General features: G+C 47.9%; 1 protein-coding gene across 1 annotated transcript; it reads right to left on the reverse strand.

The window, feature by feature from the left end:
• Positions 1 to 1643: 1643 nt before the first annotated feature.
• TTC34 (tetratricopeptide repeat domain 34) lies at positions 1644 to 15986 on the reverse strand. The gene is made up of 7 exons (XM_032131896.1): positions 14412 to 15986; positions 14083 to 14308; positions 12304 to 12496; positions 10735 to 10901; positions 10024 to 10291; positions 9300 to 9514; positions 1644 to 4419 (listed from the first exon to the last, which is right to left on the reverse strand). The coding sequence occupies exons 1-7, from the start codon at positions 15938 to 15940 to the stop codon at positions 3901 to 3903; spliced, it is 3117 nt and encodes a 1038-aa protein (XP_031987787.1). The 5' UTR covers positions 15941 to 15986; the 3' UTR covers positions 1644 to 3900.
• Between the last annotated feature and the right edge of the window lie 3942 nt (positions 15987 to 19928).

The raw sequence follows: 19928 nt of genomic DNA on the forward strand, positions 1-19928 counted from the left end.
CTCACCTGTGGGCTGGTGCAGTCTCTGCAGCATTGACAGAACAAATGGTTATGGAAAAGTCATTCCTGAAACCCACAGCAGGAGCAGGAGGGGAAAGAGACTTCTGAATCCCACAGCTTTGGAATGCCGTGCCTCCTAAATAATGAACTGCTTTTCTTAAGGTGCCACTGAGTAATGGTTGAGTGAACCAGCAGATCCCAGCACAGACCAGTGTGGCTGACATCCAACTGAAGCAGCCAAGGCTCCAAAGGCAGGCTCCAAAGGCAGTGATAATTTCATGTAACACATTAAATTCCTGCTGACAGTGACTCCTCGGAGCCCTGGCAAATTGGAAACTGCTGGATGCAGCAGCAGCACCATGATAACACAGTTAATCTTCTGCAGGGGCATGGTGGTAAAAGAAATGGCTTTTAGATTAGCTGTCATTAGAGTGAAACATCTGCCCCTGCCAGCCAAGGGGACTGTCCTCACTTGGGCACACGGGAAGCTCATTAAGTTCCTGGGTTTGCATGGCTCTGGTCCAGAGCCACACTTCCACCACGCTCTAAGGCTGGGAAGCACAATGACTTGGGCTGAAAGGCAGGAAGATGAATTCCCTGGAGATGTGTCAGCTTCCAAAGCAGCTGCAGAAGTTGGTTCAAGTGTTTGGACTCCCTTAGTACCTGGAAGCACGCAGTGAAGTGAAATAGGAAAAATTAATGGGAGTGATGGGGTTTTAAAGGAAATTAAACCTTCTGAGATCACAAAAGCTCAAAGCTAACTCTGTCTGAACTCTGAGGAAAAGCTTCCAGTGGAATATTTAATTCCAAACACTTTGCCATCATTTCTAAGCTGTTCTTTGCCTGCTGGACTGCAGAGCACGAGGTCAGGAAACCTCCCTTGTCTAACTCTAATTGTGATGCAAATATTCTCACATCTGATTTTCCTTTCACATGCTTAGAAGGAATGTGGAGTGCTTCAGAGGGGCGAGCCTGGCAGGGCACTGTTTGTGCAGGAACATTCTCAACCACGATTTCACAGTTTACTTTCACTGTTCATTACCTGGTGATGATGTGCAACGCTGTTATTGAGGTTGCAGAATGCTTTAAAGGAGCAAAATTCACGCAGAACAAAGAAATGGTTGGAAGTGTCTGTATGGAGCTCAGAGCTGGATAAACGACAGATGTTTAAGCTGTAATTAATTAATGACTGCAGCTTCAAGCTGGATTACAAACAGGTATCCAGTTTCACCTTTTATTAGGTTGTATTTTCTTCTTGATTACATTAGTCTTGATTAATATAAATATATTTGAATTTTTCACAGTTGTGTGACATTTACAGCAGAATTCCTTGAGGGTATGTCCTAAAGCACATTGTACAAGGAGCAATAAAGTTCCTTTTCTGAGCATTCAACCATAGGCTGCTCGAACAGAGTGAGGGAAGGGTTTCAAAGCAGTGGGAAACAGCTCCACAGTCCCCACGAACTGCAGCTTAAGGTTACAGAAATGTACAGAAATGACCACTGCAGGTTTACCAGGCAGATTCTTCAAGCCAGAACTAGAACCAAATTTTTATTTATTTATTTCTTTTAGAAAATGGCTTGTCTCTAATCATAGAATCATGGGCTGGTTTGGGTTGGGAGGGACCTTAAAGCCCATCCAGTTCCACCCCTGCCATGGGCAGGGACACCTCCCACTATCCCACGTTGCTCCAAGCCCTCTCCTAGAAATTGTTTGGAAGAGTAAGAACACAACAGAGAAATAAAGAACCAATCAGAAGCTTAGGCACAGGCAAAGGACTTCCGTGGGCACAGAGGACAAGGAAAATAAAAGAAACCAATAAAAATGCTGATGAGAGGAGTCAGGAACTGCTGGGAGAAGCAGCCATTCCTCAAGGCCATGAGGAACAGGCAGGCACCTGAAAAGGAATTTTTCCTCAGGATAACTCTCTGGCAATCTTGCAGGGATGCCTGTGGTCCTTATTGTTAAAGAAATATTTCTTTGGGAGCAATAAATGCATTATATCAGAATAATATGTTGCTTAACAAAAGAACAGGCCAAAATCCCCCAAACTTCCAGACTAACGAAGGGAATATTACCCTGGGAGACAGGACAACTGGATTATATTCCCAGTGCTTTCCATGTCTGAAAAAAGTTTTTACATAATGGAGAGACTTAAAAAAAAATTCCAAAGCCCTAAACAACCACTTCTCAAAAATTTCTCGAGACACAGAGAAGTTCCTGTCTGTTAGTTACCATTTGAAGGAAAAAACGAGCAAAATTATTTCATTAGGCTTGCAAATGGAGCCAACAGGTTTTTAGGGATATAATTTCATGCTTGGGAAGAAGCTATCCCACAATATCTTGATGCTCATTACGGGGAAAAATCCTCATCAGCGTCACTAGGATTAAAATCAAATTTGAAGGGCAAGAAGCCCAGTCTTACCTGTGCTATTAGGGCAGAAGAAAGGAGCATGCAGAGAAGAGGAAAAGGTGGAAGGTTCCAGGTGGTGTCAGCGCTGGGGGTTGATCCCATGGCTGCTGAATGAAGTTCCACCCTGGAATGTTGCCTTTGAGACAACAATACAACAAAAAAGAAAATGCTCCCTCTTCCCTTTCATCCTAATCAAAGCAGCAGAGCAGTCCTCAGCACTGCTTTCATCTCTGTTTTCAGCAGTAGTTTCAGCAGTTTTTCTCCCTGGTTATATTATCACACTCCATGGGGACAACTCCCTTGGAGCAGCCAGAACCAAGAGAGGAGCTGCTGCCCTGGGCCCCACCTGGACTGAGCTGAGGGCTCCCATCTCACAGGTGAATCCCCAGGGATGGACCAGCCCTGCCTCTGCGGTGCCCCCAAGTCCACCTGAAAGCAGGAAAACAGAGCCATGACAGCAGAAACAGCCCTCCTGACCATGCCAGGGGCTGAGTGCGTGCTGTCCAGCAGGGGTGAGGAGGAAGGAATGCTGCAGCACTGGGAACAGTCCCATCTTGGATGCTGCCTCCAACCTCCTGCTTGTGCATCGCCACTTCTGGATGAGCTCCAGGGCTGGCTCTGGGGTTTGAACACCCAGGAGTGTGAGGGATGGAATTCAGCAGCTCTGGCAGACACCCCAAGGAGAGATGATCCCTGTTATCTGCCGTGGCTAAATGGAGGGATCTGAGAATCCAAGGTGAAGCCCGGAGTGGAGCTGCCTGTACGCCTTGGATATCAGGGCAGGAGTCCCTGGAGTGGATGTTTGATCTCTGTTGAGTCTCACCCTTCACCTTATCTGTTATTTCACTGTACACTGGGGCAGTAAAAGAGTTTATTTGGCATTTGTGGTGCCCCATCCCCGATATTGGTGCTGATTGTGGCAAATCCACTGCATTCCCACAAGGGCAGATCCTTCCCTCCTGGAGCGGGGCAGGAGAGGGGTGTAACACAAATGGTCCTTCACAAACACCTTACTGGAGTTACTTTTGACTGATCCTTTTGACTGGCCCATAAAAATAAGGCCAATTTATTGAACTGTACATGTTAGAGCTCATCAAATACTAGCAAGGGAACACACGATTATTATTCACGAGCTGCAGGTGATTTGAATGCTTTCCTTCAGGAGGACTGGACCCCCTGTGTTAGAATTCATTCAGTTTAGCCAGAAAAAGAGACTTTTTTCACAATGGGGAGTTTACAGAATCCACAATAATTTTAAGGAGTCCTGAATGCTGCAATTTGCTTTTTTTCCTCATTGCTCTCTTGTTTTGTTTCTCTGCCTGAAACTTTCTACTCTCAATTCTGCTGTCCCACGTTCGGTGTCATGTCTGTTGCATATTTATCATGAGCTTCTCATCTTTCTTATCTTTCTCATCTTTCCCTCATTCTTGCAGCCTCCCAAACAAACCAGAAAGCAATCAGACAGCAGGAAGTCCCCAAACAGAGAAATCAATGTATGCTACAGCTCGATGCCTCTCTTTTGAGTCTTGCTCTCAGCTTCTGGAGCTCAGTGCTTTTATCAATTTTGAGCCCATAGTCTGTGATTTTCCAGGCCTCTTCATAACGCTGCTTTTCAAAGTTATTTTGTGCTACTTTGTGAAATGTTTTGGTTAAAGTGTGCCTGCCAGGACAGTTTGTGATGGTGCCCAGGGCCAGGGGCTCGTCCAGCTGCAGGGCCTCCATGTAGTGCTGCACTGCTGCCTCCTCCTCAGCCAGGGCCAGCAGCAGGAAGCCCTGGCAGCAGTGGTCCCCAGCCTGTGTTTTTGGGCTGTTACAGCCGTGTCCCTGGATCACTTTTTCCATGTCTTTCAGAGCTCTCTCATATTTTTTCAGGTGCATCAGGCAGGCGGCTCTGCGGCGCAGGTACCTGGGGCTGTCTCTGCTGGCCAGCACTGCCAGGCTGAGATAGCCCAGAGCCTCCTCATAGTGATGGCCTCTCATCAGCACCTTCCCTTCCTGGGCTGCTGCCTGTGGGGACAGAGTTAATCTGTGTTAGTTAATAAAGGGGAAAAAATAGGAGAGTATCTGGTCTGGACTGGCCATAGACACAGACACTAAGAAATCTTAGTTACTTTGTCAAATGTTGAAATTCCATCTAGCTGGAGAACTCATAGTTGGTGTATTTTTGCATATAGATAAGATATAAAACTCCTGGATCGCTGGGTACTCGTTGTTATCTCAGGAGCTTCTAAACTCCTCTCCTTTTTTTTGTCTGCCAGAATTTCTTCTGAATTCATTTACATTCCTTAGGAATGATGAGCAAAAAGCTGTCTGGACCAACCTCCTCAGGTACTGCCCCACAAATGCCAGTGCTAAAAAATGAAGTTTTTTGTCTCTGCTGGAGCTTACCCAAGCTGAAGGGAAAAAAAGGCCAACTGGTGGCTTTGCTAATTGTTAATCTCGAGTGCAATTTGAACTCTCTGCCCTCATCTGAAGGGAAAAACAACAACAAGAAAATAGAGAAGGCAGGAAGAACCACATAATTTTTAGGTTTGTGGAGGTCAATAAAGAAAACTCCATTAGAACTATTTGCCTCAGATGGATTTCTCATTATTTCCCTTTATTGGTAATGAATACAGCTTTTAACGTGCGGCAGCAGAGTGAATATTCAGGTTATAAACAAGGCTGCCATCAGCAGCTGAGGGCGTACAAAAGGCTGAGCCAAACAAGCTGAGGCTTCAAGCAAAGGATAAATGTTTCCATCCTCCTCTTTTCACAGGGTAACTCCTGAATTGGATGCAGAAATCCAGGTAGCCCAGCCACACTTGGTTGCCAGGTCAGGTCCTCCAGTCTCTTTGTGTGCCCCTTTTATTTTGGCTGCCTGTGTTTAGGATTGATTACTCTCTGCCAGAACTGAGGAAAACAGGTTCTGTAGGAAAGGGATCAATACTGCAGGGCAAGTCCTGGCACCTCATCTGAGAGCAGTGGCATGAAATAATTTAGCCTCTCCTCATGGTTTATGAGGAATTCTGCCCCAGTTATTTCGTTATAATGCCTATAATATATATATTTTTTGCTATTTTGCTTGACATAGTCGTATTTATTAAGAAGTCTCTCACAAAGAGCAATAGGACCTCTCCCCAAATAGTGCCAACCCCTGGCTTTAACAATTCTGGCCATAAATTTTCAGGCAGCCTGTCCAAACCCATCTCAGATGTCTTGTGTGCATTTAAAGAGCAGCACAATTACTTTGTCCTTTGAAATGTTTTTAAGGCAACCACTCAATGCAAGTGTCCCCTCAGTGGCAGGAACTTAACAGGGTTCAAGGTGGAATTGCAGCTGTGTGAGGAGCATCCTGGCAAGAGAAGGTGGTTTTTTTCCCCCTAGAAATTCCAAAGTTCTGGATCACGTTGTTCCAAGGAACTCAGCGCAGTTCCTCAAAATTCCTTGTGTTTGTGTAGTTAAATTGTCATTTTCAGCCTTTAAGGTGCATTTGTTGTCTCAGAGGCAGAAGGAAACACAATTGGTGTGGTTGTGCTGAATGATGAATCTGATGCTGGAGGTTTCAGTGCTCTGACCTGGGGCATTTGGGGTTATTGCACCACAGGCAATATTGCCTCTATTCACTGAGCCACTGCTTTGACTCTTTCACATTTCCCTGAGAGTCCCCAAATCAAGGCATGAGATTCTGCATCCCTTGCCACACTTGGAGGAAAAATCCCACCTGAAAATAAAGGATTCCCTTTCATCCTTGCTGATGGAGAAAGGTTGGGCAGCTGGATTCTGGATTCTCTTCTGGCTCTGCCTGACTTCAGGGACCCGAGCTGGGACATTTTTTGGTGTGCAACAGGAAAGGATTAATCAACAGCTTGGACATTATCTCCTAACAAAGATAAAGATGAAAATCTGGCTTATGGAAAGAAGGTTTGGAAGGACATGGCACAGCTGAGTTCAGCTGCTCCCTGCACGTGGCCTTGGAGAAGCATTTTTGTCATCAGCCTCATTGCAGGTGACCTGGAAGGGCAGGAAAATCTGTGGGGTCCTTTCCAGGGGAACTCGAGTCCAGCTTGTCACTAAAGGTTTGATTTTGGTTTCCAGACTGAAATAATTCTGGTACCATCTGGAAAGGTCCATGAGTGGATCCCTGGATCCCTGGATTAGGTCTCTGTGTCTCTTTCTTCCATCTATTCACCTCACTGAGAGATAAATACACACATTTTTGTGGCATTTTTGGTTCCAGTCCCTGGGGACCAGCCTTATGATGTGACCAAGGTTCGATTCCTTAGAAAAAAAGAGTAAGGAGCTGACTGGACATGGGATTATGGCCAAGGGTTAGGCCCTGAACAGTAAATCCCAGCAGATGGACTGATGAACTCTGAGCTTTGGGAGAGGGTTGGATGTTTTCAGAAGAGTTTGGAGCAAGCCTTTCCTTCTCCACCTGCACATGCTGTGAAGGGCATGTGGAATGGCAACTTCACCTAGTTCTGGCACAGACCATGCAGGTTTGGAGAGCCTTTTTGTAGGAATCTGGACATCCACAGAAGCTGCAGCCCTGAGGATCTGTGTGAGGGGTTGGGAATCAGTCGTGCATTTACCCCCTGACTTAGGAAACCCAAGGGTTGAAGCTGCACTAGCAGCAAGCAAACTCCCTTCCTCTGACCTTTTGCAGCTTAATAAATCTTTCAGATTCCTATTCCCATGGGGCTCTCCCAGTTGTTTACAAATTTCTCAGCGTGGGACCCCTTTGACTATAAATAACGGGAGAATTTTATTGCTTTGTTTTCCATGAAAAAAATAAATAGAGTACATCAAGGAGCTCTCTCCTTCCTCCACCCTTTCCTATTCAGCTTATGCAGAACTATTTTTAGCTCTTCAGACCTGGCTCCAGGATAACGATGACACGTTTTTTAAATGCCTGTAATTCCAAATACTCAAAAACCAACGTGGCAGAAATGCTTTTGTGCTGGGGTGCTGAGACTGGGTGTAAACTCTGAACTCTCCTTTTCCTACCTGGGAAATGAAGGTAACAGAGTAAACTCCCTCTTCCAGGGTAGGAACCGTGGCAAAATTTGGGCATCATTGGGAATTTTAGCACTAATTCTGTCTCTAAGCTTTTTTAACTTTGCTTTTACCAAGATCTTCCTTTCACAAACTGGAATAACCTTGCAGGAAAAAAGGAAGTGCTGCTGGGAAATCCTTTGAGACACGGGGCAGGTGGATGAAACAATTCCTTCCCCACCCCAGAGAGCACACACTCATCCCCTGGTCACAAAACACATCTAAAAACCCCCAGGTGCTCGAGTTCAAACATTTACTAGCTGAACAAAAGCACAAGATGAAAGAGAGTAATGTTTTCTTTTTGAACTTCCAGCACTGGTATTGGGCTCCAGTTTTGAAATCAGCCTGGTCACACCTCTTGTCTCAAGCAGATAAATAAGCAGATAAATAACCTCTCACGATAAATAAGCCACAGTGAGGGGTTTTATTTCAGACACAGCTGCCAAAAAGAGACAGAAATAAGTTCCTCTCCCATTTTAAAGGCTTCACTCACCTGTGGCACCAGTGGGTTCTCACACATGGGCGCAGTGAGAGCCATACAAAAGTTGCTTTGTTTTTTCTTCTCATTTTTCTTTTCTTATTGACAGCAAAGAACATCCCTCCTGTGTCGCCTCAGGAAGCAGCACGGATGGACTGGGCTGTGAGGCTTCCCCACAGAAGGAGGGATGTGGCAGCAGGGGAAATTCAGCTGGAAAATGTGTCTTCATTTTCAGACACCTCCTTAGGGCCTCCCTAGTCACAGTCTCAATTGTTCCTTTATCAGCTTTCTAAAGTGGAAGATTGCAAATTGCCTCTGAAATCTTCCAACTGTTCCCCCTAAGACTGAACTTTTTACATTATTTAGAAGAGAGGGGCTCTTTTCTCTGTAATGGGGCATGTCTGGGGACTGGTAAATTAATACTTGTTTACTTATATCCTCCTGCTGTTCTGTTAAAATACATTCCAAGGGCTCCTCTTGCTGCATTAAGGATATCAGCATGTTGTTTGCTTTATAACCTGGGAGAGAGCATAACAATATAGCTTCTCACCAGGGTGCACACCAGCAACAAATTGAATAAAAGGAAGCAAACTGATTCTCAGAACACAGAGCTTCTGGGTAATCAGAATTGCAGATGCTTGACTGAGTGTTAAAACTCTTTGCCATCAATCTGACCTTGTCCTGCCTTATTATTGGAGATACTTTCTGGGTGTACTTTGGGGGAGAAACTTGAAAAAATGCTGAATAATAAATACTCGGGGGGGGCACTAGAGCAATGTGACATTGTTGTGCCAGTTTTAGCTAAAAAAGCCTGGCCTCAAAGCCTTTCATTTTATGAAAATGTGAACATATTAGAAAGAACATATTAGAAATCCTAAATGTTGCACAAAAGAGCAAGAAGGATGGAAGCATTTAATGTCACTGAATTGAAATCTTCAGTTTCATTTCACCAAGAAAATGAACAAAACATGGATCCCCCTTCACCAGGATCCATCCATGAGCTCCATGTATCCCTCAGAGTTCAACAATTAGCAATGATCTCGTTAAATTCCTGCATCCTGCCCCTCACGTCCCCTGAATTTCAGTGTGGGCATCACCAGGTTTCATGCCAGGGAAACCAACAAGGAATTCCAAGTGCTCAGGTGTGGCAGTGATGGATTCTTAGAGACTGATCAAGGTCACTGCAATGGAAGAAGTTTGGCTCCAACTCCCTGACCCAGCTGGAGGAAAAGGCAATTTATGCCCTGACCATCTGATAAACCTCTGCCCACACACTTCTCAAGGCAGGGAGAAATCCCTGCAAGCCCCGTTTTGCTTCCCAATTCTTTCCCTACTGAATCCATGGATGTGTGATCAAAAAAAAGTGTCGTACCTGAGCGAGATGCTGCTGTTGCTTGGTGTCTACAAAGTTCAGGAGAAAGGCCAAGTCCTTTTCATCTCTCCTGGCCAGGGTGCTGAGCTGGGCTGTTGCCTCTGCCACGTTCCTGTTCTGCAGCTGCAGCACAGCCAGGCGAGCCCTGGCAAAGTCCTCAGCAGGACAGTGGCCAAAGGCTTCCTGCAGGTGCTTGAGGGCCTCTTGGTGCCTTCCTGTTGGGAAACACCAGCACAAGCTCCATAACTCATCCCATGGGGAGAAAGGCACCGAGAAAACTCAGTGAGGCAGGGTTCAGGCAGCCAGTCCACATCTGAAGGTGTTAATTACATTATACCCTGTCCCAAAATGGTTTCAAACTTCTCTTGAGAAGCACCATCCAGCACTATCCAGCATTATCCAGCACCATCCAACATTCTCCAGCACCATCCAGCATTATCCAGCATTATCCAGCAGTGCACTCACTATTTAACATTCACTTCTATCCATTGACATGTGGACAGTGACATTGTTGTGTCAGACAGTTTTAGCTAAGAAAACCAGCCTCAAAGCCTTCCATGTGATAAAAATGTGAACATATGAGAAATCCTAAATGTTGCACAAAAGAGCAAGAAGGATGGAAGCGTTTAATGTCACTGAATTGAAATCTTCAGTTTCATTTCACCAAGAAAATGAGGCCTCATCCACCAGGCCTGCCCAGCTGTGCTGAAGGACAGGAACTCACCATTTGCCATCAAAACATCGGCGTAGAAGATGTGATGTTGTGCAGCCTTGCAGATTTTGGTCAGTGCTTTTGCCATCGTGAGAAGGTCCCCGAGGGTTTCTTCTCCTGGGAGGTCTTTGGTGGCCACGAGCTCAGTGAGAGCGGCCCTGCCGTGCTGGAGGAGCCACCCAGTGACCAACCCTTGGGCTTCAGGCTTCAAGGACAGGATTGCTGGGATCACTGCCCCCGCCTCCACCTTCAGTGCTGAGATCAGATCTTGCACTGCCTCCTGTGGAAAAATAACACCAAGGAAAGAAATGGAAGCAATAATTAAGTATTGATCATTTGTTCTTTCAGCTGCTTTCTGTTCTCTGGTGAACCATGGAAACACTTTTCTCTTCCCTGTCCCTTGTGCTGCTTCTTTTCCATTTGCAAAGATGACATGAGATCATAAAGGCAGGTTTGAATGAGTGTTCGCAAAGTGTTTGAAACTCCTTGGGTTATCACTGAAAATCATAACTAAGGTTTAGTCTTCCTCTCTCTAGCCTTGGGAAAGAAATCAGTAACGTCAGGTGGGCTGTTCATACACCCAGCCAAACCCAGAGCCTTTCACTGCCCAAATTCTGGGAGAAACTCCTGATTCCAGTGATTCCATAACAAATCCTGTGACACCTTGCACTCATATTGTTCAATACCCTCAGAAAAATCAGCGAAGCCCCACAAGGACAGTACCTTCTGCTGCCTCAGAGCGAGGTGAACGAACCCTCGGCCGCTCAGAGCTTGCACATTCCTGGGGTCTTCCTTCAGGACAGCACTGAAGTCAAAAATGGCAGTTTTCATCTGCCCAAGGCGCCCATAGCATCGGGCCCTGGTGAGAAGGCAATCCTCGGCATAGCCACCTGGAGTACAGGGATGCAGCCATGGTTACTGCAAGGATACCCACAGGAAGCTATGGAAAAACTCCACTTGGCCTGAGGATACCTCAGGATGAAGCACAATGAGAGTTTGCTGGAGTGGAAGTTTCCTTTATTTTGGTTGCAAGTGGAATTCCTACCACACGTTATCAGTCGAGAGTTGAAAGGAAAAAAGAATCCGTGTCAGGTTGGAGTGGGAGCAGCACAAATGAGAGGAGAAAGCTCTAAGAGGGAGATCTGTGACTATGTGAGGGTGGAGGCATGAAGCCACTTGGCTGTTTTAATAAAGTGGAGTCAGAATCGCGGAATAGTTTGGGTTGGAAGGGACCTTAAAGAGTCCACAACCTCCTGCCACGGGCAGGGAAGGAACACATTGTTTTGGATAAATGAGTTATCCAGATGGGACTGGCTAATTCCCTGCCAGAATTAATATGCACTGGGAGTTGTGATACTGAGCTGCTTTTTTTCCTCTGCTTTCATGCAAGTGCTGCCCAAATAAACACATAGAGTTGTCAGTGAAAATCCTGCTCCCTCCACTCCCTGCCTGCAGAGCATTTCTCTCCCTGCCATCCACATATCCCTTCCTTCCAAGGCAATTTCGATAAGGATCTTAACGTGCCCAGGGTTGCAATCAATAACTGTGGCATCCAATATTGGATGATAAATCATCAGTGCCACTAGAAATATGTTTTCATTGGGAGGTCGGCGAACGCAGCTGCCTGCAGGGATCAGCCAGCAGACAGGCTCCAAGCAATTGCTCTGCAGGAATGAGGCTTTTCACCCTCCTGACTTGCTCCAAAACTTCTGTACCAAAGGTTATTATCACTCTGGAGCTCTACCAGTTGGCTCCTCTAAAGACAATATCTATTTCTTAACAAGCATCTGTTCTAGCAGGTGGGGAGCTGATAAGCTGGAATGCACGGGCTGTGAAATGGAACCATCTCCAAGCAATTACCAGGGTTTTTATTCCACTTCCACGAGCCAGTCTCTCTTCTTCTCAGTGCTGCTGTCATAACATTTGCTCAGAGTGAAAGGCAGATTTCCATACAAACATGGTTTTACTTGGAACACGCCAGAAGCATTTCCATGTCAGCCTGGTCTCTCTCCTTAGGGAAAGCTGGGATGGTGAAACGTGGGAGGGGCTGCATTCACTCCTTTGCACTGGAGCTACACAAGCTGCATAAGGAAAAGGGGCTGATGTCCCTGTAGAACTGAGCTGAACCCATTTCAAGGAATTAACAATTAATTTAGTTATTGTTTAATTACACCACTTCGTGGCCTAGATGAATCTGCTGTTTGAGGTGAAAGAGGAGATCTGGCTGGACATCCTGTCCCATCCATGTGATTTCCCTTAGGAGCAAATCCCACTGGCATCCTGGTGTCCTACCTGCAGCAAGGATGGCAAAGGAGAGGTGGGCAATGGCCTCTTTGATGGCAGCACCCTCCTGTTTGCCCTTCAGGATGGCCAGGGCTCGCCAGCGGCAGTGGCTCTGCAGCAGCTTTCGGTCCTCATCCTGGAAAATGTCCAGGATTGGCAGGAGGCAGGAGGAGTCTCCAGTTCTGATCACTCTCTTCAGCAGCTTAAGGATGGGAGAGGAAAAGGCAGCAGAGAAAGAGTTGCATGAGGAAATGTGAGGTTGTGTGTGAGACCATTGTGCCCTTTCCCAGCTTCCCCACCTCTCCCCGGGGCTTCAGCCAGCCAAGGACCACAAATCTCCTGATTTATCTTCCCTGCTGTGAATGCAGGTCGGAGAAAATGGGAATTCTTATCTTTCCTCACCACCACTGCAGCTGTGGAAATAATTCTGGGCAAATACCTGGCACTGCTTGGTTAGGGCAGCATCTGCTCCACATTGGCAGTGGAGTGTTTGTGTAAATACAGGATGATTGCCCAAAAAAGAGAATGTGTGGAACACAAGGATTCCAGTGGCCCTTTTGACTGAAAAATCAAAACCAGTAAATTAATGGAAAGTCAGGGAAGTGCTGTGCCTTATTTTTAGTATTGTTATTAGGAATATATTAATTTATGTATATTTAATATTGTTATTAGGAATCTGGGAAAAGCATGGATTCAAACCCACAAATTACTGTGCTCCTGGAAAAAAATCCTGCCTGACCTTTGGTATCTTTGCCTCAACAAGCATCTTTTTTACTGCATTTCCAATGAAAATGCATGAAAAGATGTTTTTTACAGGTACTGGATATTCAAATCTGAGCCAGAGAAGCCTGGACAAGAACAATTTTATCCTGACATACCAGACACATCTCCCGAACTCATTACTTTCTCTATTTTATTAATAGATAAAAGTGATTGGCATCTGAGAGGCAGGCGGGATAAAAACATTTTGAAGAGAAATTTTTAGATGTTCCAAGCGGAACTTGCAGCAGAAGCTGCAGATGGAAATCCAACTTCCAAGGGCAGCACTCTAATAAAGCCACACCCTTCATTAAGAGCCTTCCCAAAGGCGGCAAATTACAGCAAACTTTTATTTTTCACAGAGAGTAGCGAAGTGCTGACAGTAAAACCTTTCTCTTTATGGGTTGGCAGAATTTATGTGGCATTAAAAAAAAAATACAATAGTTCCCTCTGATGGCAGAGCCTGGGAATTCAGCATTGTGATCCTGGGTAGGATTCAGGGTTTCAAGCACAGTTTATCAGCACTGGAGAAAGAAAACTGCAGACTCATATTGGAGCTCCTGGGTTTGTGTCTTTCCTCTCCAGTGCTTCATTAGGATAATCAGAGAAGTGGCACTTGTGCCTTTTTTTCTCCAAGGGAACATTCCCAATCCCATAATGTTGTCCCCAGGACCAGGATGCTCTGCCTGGTTAAAGTGCTGAAAAATGCCATTAAATAGGACATGAGGAATGAGCTGGATTTAGCTGGGAGTCCTTGTGTGGCCTTTTGGACACAAATCCCTGTGATTTTATGGCAATGTCAGCCCTGTATTTACATCTTCAAAATTCTGCTGGAGGTTCTGCACGTGGGCTCCAAGTTTCCCTGTGTCACAGCTCTCCCTGTTGCTATTCAGGGAGCTCTGAACAGCAAAGTTTAGTTATAAAGGGGAAATGCACCCAAAGGACGAGGGTTAATCTGTAATTTCACTGCAGTCTGGGACAAGCAGGAGGGAATGACCCTGAGGATGAGGCTTTCCAGGTGCTCCTTACCTGGTTGCCATCGTACACAAAGCCTCTCTTCAGCTGCAGCAGGGCCAGCCTGGCCAGCACAGGAGCTCTCTGGGGGTTTCTGGAGAGGGCCAGTGCCAGCAGCCTGTGGGCTTCTTCCCCACGGCCCATCTGGTACAGAGCATCAGCACACAGGATCCGGGATGCCTCGTCAGAGCTGTCCAGCTCCACCAAGAGAGAAGCCAGCTGGAAAACCCCAGGGGCATCTCTGGAGGGGAAAAAAGCCAACAAAACAAAGCACCTTCAAGGTTAGGAATGTGCACAGCCCTGTTTGCTTTCTTTGAAAGGAAACTGAGCTGCCTCCTGGGTACCTCTTCCTCTGGAGCATCATCTGTCCTTCCTCCTGGAGGACCTTCAGCAGCAATCCCCTCTGGTTCCATGGCACATAGGACTTGATGGTGAAGATGGTTTCTTCCAGCTTTAACTGGCAGGCTGTGATATAATCCAGGGCTGTCAAGTAATTGCTGCCACCAGAAATCCGGATCAGCCCACGCCCACACAGGGCTTTGATGCAGCTGTTGGGATGTGGGGAATCGTGCTCAATGACCCTCTGGAAGTCCTGCAAGGCTCCATGGTGGTCCTGGGCATGGAGGGAGCAGAAGCCTCGCAGTGCCAGCAGGGTGTTGTGGTAAGTGTTCTGCTCTGCTGCCAGCAGCTGCTCACAGATGTCCAGGGCGGCCCCGGGGTGTCCCTGCAGGAGGTGACAGTCTGCCAGCCGGACACTGAGCTCCCGGCTGGACCCTGGGCAGATGTGCAGGAGCAGCTGGATTGTCTGGATGACAGGAGGGAGCAGCTCAGTGCCACGATTGCCCCTGAGCTCAGCCCGAGCACGCACAGCCTCCCTGTACGCTGCAAACCTCCCCTCCAGGGCAGCTCTGGCCTGCTCCTCAATCTTCTCAGCATCATGGGGTGAGAAAAGCTCTTCAAAGCATTTCATTGCCCGGGCAGGGTCTGCTGCAAAGGCTGCTGCTAAATCCTGCATCATTTCCTGTGTCCATCCGCCCAGGAAGAAATACCCAGCAGCTCGTTCCAGGAGCAGAGCCAGAACGTCCTCACCTCCGAGATTCTCAGCTGAGAAGCCCTCGAGGGCCTTGGTGCAAACAGCCACACACTCCTGAAATTTGCCTGTTTTTAGGAGGTGGGCTGCCCGCGCCCTGCACACCCAGGTGTGCCCCGGTGCCACCGCAGCCAGGAAGCTGTAGCAGTCACCCAGCCACTGCTGCAAGGACCTGCAGCCTGGGCTTTCCTCCTGGCACGTGGAGAGGTGATCAGAGAAGGCCTGGACGACCTGGGGCAGGTGCTCCCTTTGCCTGCTGCACACGTAGGCCACTGCCTCAGTTTGATGCAGCACAAAGGCCTGGACGTAATCCACGACTCCCTTCCCAGCCTGTGTCCCCGAGAGCACCCGGGCCAGTGCCCTCAGCAGCAGCAGCTCCATGGAATCCCTCGGGTTAGCCTCGAGCAGGAGATTGCATTTGCTCACCACCTCCTCCGAGCACCCTCGCCGGAGCAGGGCCTCCAGCTTGTACACCGAGGCCACCACGTTCTCGGGAATCAGGGTGGAGAGGAAAATCGCAGCTATTCCCACACTGAGGGACACCACGGCCAAATTCCTACTCTGGATCTTGGGGATCTGACCCTTGCCTCTGCACCAGGCCTCCAGGGTGGCCACCACTCGCTCCCAGAGCCCGTGGCCCAAGGATTTCACTCTCTGCACTGCTGTGGGGGCACAGCAGCTGAAGGCAGCCAGATAAAAAGCGGTGGCTACTGGAAATTCCTGCTGGGAGAGGTGCTCGTCCCCTTCCCCGCAGAGCAGGGCGGCGAGGTCCTCGGGGGACATTTTCTGTGCTTGGGCCTTCACCAAGCGGCATCACGGGTAAAACGTGGCTGGGGGCTGTAAAACAGAAATGAGTGGCTGTGGAGAAGAGTTTCAGCAGAAAATTGGCACTGAGGGGCTGTGGAGCACAGGTTTGAGAGAAAACCAGCCATGAGGGGCTGTGGAGTACAGGTATAACATAAAATAGTCCGTGAGGGGCTGCGGAGAAGAGTTTCAACAGAAAATCATCAATGAAGGGCTGTGGAGCAGGGATTTAGCAGAAAACCATCAGCGAGGGGCTGCGGAGCTGAGTGTAACAGAAAATCAGCAGTGAGGGGCTTTGGAGTACAGGTTTGAGAGAAAATCGACAATGAGGGACTGTGGAGCAGGGTTTAACAGAAGATCAGCCATGAGGGGCTGCAGAGCACAGGTTTGACAGAAAATCAGCAATGAGTGGCTCTGGAACACAAATTTTTCTGCTGGGTGGGGGGGAAGCTTTACAGATGCCAGATGTCAGCAAGCCCAGGTGCTGTGAAAAGCCAAGGTTTGGTCACTGCCAGGTTTCTTGGGGAGTAAAGCCATGAGGGGAAACATCACAGAGGTTCTCAGTCCCCAGGCAGGTAGGAAAGCACCCACCCCCCCTGGTCAGCGTTCCCTGCCCATGGAACGAGGCTCAGACATGCATTTGATAAATCTTTAATCACCAATGTCGCCGCTGGTGGGGGACACGGAGGAGACAGAGCCACACCCTGATGCCTCGCCCGCCCCTTACCTTTTCCCTTGGCCTGGAGGAAGGAGGAGAAAATCCGCTCTTTTCCACCCAGCGGGAAGGACGAGGCTCCTGCCCCTCATCCCGCACACCTGGGCCCGGCCCTGCCGGTGAGAGGGGAGCGCGGATACCTGAGAGGGGACGAGCCCGGGGCTGCGGCGGGGCTGGGGGGGACGGGACGGGGGGGATGGAGCGGGGAAGGGAAGGAAGGAGGAAAGGAGGAAGGGCAGGAGCGGGCGCTGTGTTGCCTGGAGACCGCAAACACTGCCCGGCCCGGGTGTCCTGCGGGGCGGGGACCGTGCCTGCGCTTCTCCCTCCTTATCCCGAGGGAGCGGGCGGGATGCGCAGGGCACGGCCGGGGAAAGGATCCCCCTCATGTGAGAGAAAGGATCCCTCACCCTGGGGAAAGGATCCCCCTCACCTTGGGGAAAGGATCCCCCTCATCTGAGAGAAATGATCCCCCACCCTGGAGAAAGGTGCCCCCTCACCTTGGGGAGAGAATCCCCATCACCTTGGAGAAAGGATCCCCCTCACCTCGGGGAGAGGATCCCCCTCACCTCGGGGAGAAGATCCCCCTCACCTTGGAGAAAGGATCCCCCTCACCTCAGGGAAAGGATCCCCCTCACCTCAGGGAAAGGATCCCCCTCACCTTAGGGAAAGGATCCCCCTCACCCTGGGGAGAGAATCCCCCTCACCTCAGGGAAAGGATCCCCCTCACCTTCAGGAAACGAACCCAGGTCATGACCCTCAGCAGGACAAGATACAGGGAATTACTTACACAAAGCAGCAAACTCTGTGGTGCAGCCTACACTTTTAGCCTTATTTATTTATAAATAAGCCTTATTTTTAAATTATAAAATGTTATTTTAAATTGTAACCCTTATTTTTGGATAACAACTCTTACTTTCTAAATAATAACCTTTATTTTTAAATAATGACCCTTATCTTTTAAATCATAACCCTTATTTTTAAATAATAACCCTTATTTTTAAATCATAACCCTTATTTTTTAACAATGAAAGTGTTTTTAGCAGTAGATCAACTCTGGTTTTAGAAGTGTTTAGCCTGATGATGTCCCTTTAAGCCAGGGCCACTCTGAAGTCCAACTCTTTCTTTCTCCACATTCTTTGACATTCAAAAGAGTAAAAAAAACCCTCTATGATGGATGGAGATTTTTTTACATTTTATTAAGAGTTTGCCCATTACGTTGATTTGATTACTTTCACTTTAATTACCCTAATTAGCCATCAAGATATAATTTAGCATGGCTGTCACATCAGGCCACAGGTGATATTGCCAGGAAAGACTCAAGGGCACGAAGGAAGCAGTTCTGAAATAGAAATCACATTAAGGGGAGCTGGGTTGATCAAACACCTCTGCCCCTCCTCGGAGGCTCAGGCAGAGCTTGTGGGAATAAAACCGGGACCGGAGCCTCCGCCGGAGCCTGGGCCAGGCTGCAAAAATCATTACCCATCATCTGACTTTGCTGCATGACTGAGTGGGCTGGAAGTTGCTTCCAGCCACATCTTGCCCCGTAGATGCCGAGAACGTGAGGATGGCAGTGTCCTCCATCCATCATTTCCAGCTGGAAAGGTCCGGTTTGGATAAGGATCCCGTGTGCTCCCTGCTGTACTCGGGTGGTTTAGGGGATGCTGTGCTTGGCCAGAAAGGCAGCAGCCTCATGGAACATCATTTTGTTGTTTTCAGTTGATAAAAACACAACCAATTTTACATTGTGGATCAAACTTATATCAGCTTAGGTTCCTAACTTTGGACCTTGAAGGAATAAGAGGAGCAACATCTAAGGAGCTCAGTGGAAAAAGAGAATATTCCTCTGTGCCCTGGTGCGATCCCTGAGTGTGTGAGTAGATCCCAGTGTTTAAACCCGTTGTGGTAAGAGGTGGAACCAGCAGTGTCACTTAAGGTTCTTAAGACAATTTGCTCTGTGTCCTGTGGGGTAGATAAAAGCAGCTCCTTTCCTAAAAGGATCATAAAAACACGGGGGGGAGGGGGGGAAATGTGGGGAGATGTTTATCTAAACATTAAATATTAAGTCTGCTACACACTCATTAAATAGTAACTCTACTACTACAGCTCCTCGGGATGGCTCTGATTACTGATGAATTTTTTAAGGGAGGTGGGTGGGGAGGGAGTAAACACAGCCCAAGTTTGCAAACTTTGTTTTTTCCTGCTTTGCAGAACAGGAGGTGCACAAACACTTGCCTGCAACAGCATGACAGAGACAGGGCTGAGAAATCTTGCACTTGTTTCTTTTAAAGGCACTCAGTGCCTGCAGAGTAGCAAGTCCCTTCCCTTACGGCTTTTAAATGCCACGTGTAGCTAGAGCTGAGAAACCAGCAATTTGGGGTCGAAAATTTGGCTTAAAAGAAGAGAAGGATGATGTTTCTTCGACAGAAAGAAGTGCACTGGAGTGGGGTATTAATAATGTAAAAAAATCTTTGATTTATTTGACGACTGTTTTTCACTCTGAGCCATACCTGGGCTGGAGAGCAGACACTGAATCTGCTCTCTTTAGGCTGGTGTAAATAACACCAAATTCCACTCTCTTTAGGCCAGCATAAACATTCAGGCTGGGGAATGAAGATCCTAAATGATCCAGGCTGGGTGACCGAGTGCCCTCCCCGCTGAAGCTGAGGAGCGCTGCTGGTGTGTGAAGCCACACGATGAAATTTCATCCCAGGGCACCTTTCGTTCCCCACCCTCAGTCTGTTGGGAGAGCTGGGCTGCTGGGAGCTCTGTTGTCAGCCTGAGGCAGGATCTCCTTCTCCCGTGGAGGGAATTTGCAGCCCTAGCACTGTGTCCCCGTGTCCCCATGTCCCCACAGCTGCTGCTGTTCCTTTGGGTCCAAGCAGAGTTCAAATGGAGACCTCTAAGGGTTGTTGGTGACAGATCTGCTTCCTAATGCAGTCTGGTAGGAAATACCCATTTTCAGGGTGTTCTCAGTCTTTTGTGTGCTGTTTTTATCACAGAATCATTGAGGCTGGAAAAGATGTCCAGGATCAGAGTCCAACCTGTGCCCACCTTATCACCAGCTCAGAGCCCTTAGTGCCACCTCCAGCCCTTCCTTGGGCACCTCCAGAGATGGGGACTCCAAAACTCCCTGGGCAGCCCTTTCCAAAGCCTGACCACCTTTCCATGGAGAAATTCCTGCTGCTGTCCAACCTGACCCTCCCCTGGCACAGCTTGAGGCTGTCTATCCTCATCCAGTCCCTCTTCCCTGGG

The sequence above is a fragment of the Corvus moneduloides genome, chromosome 22, assembly GCF_009650955.1.
Source record: "Corvus moneduloides isolate bCorMon1 chromosome 22, bCorMon1.pri, whole genome shotgun sequence".
Lineage (NCBI taxonomy): Eukaryota > Metazoa > Chordata > Aves > Passeriformes > Corvidae > Corvus > Corvus moneduloides.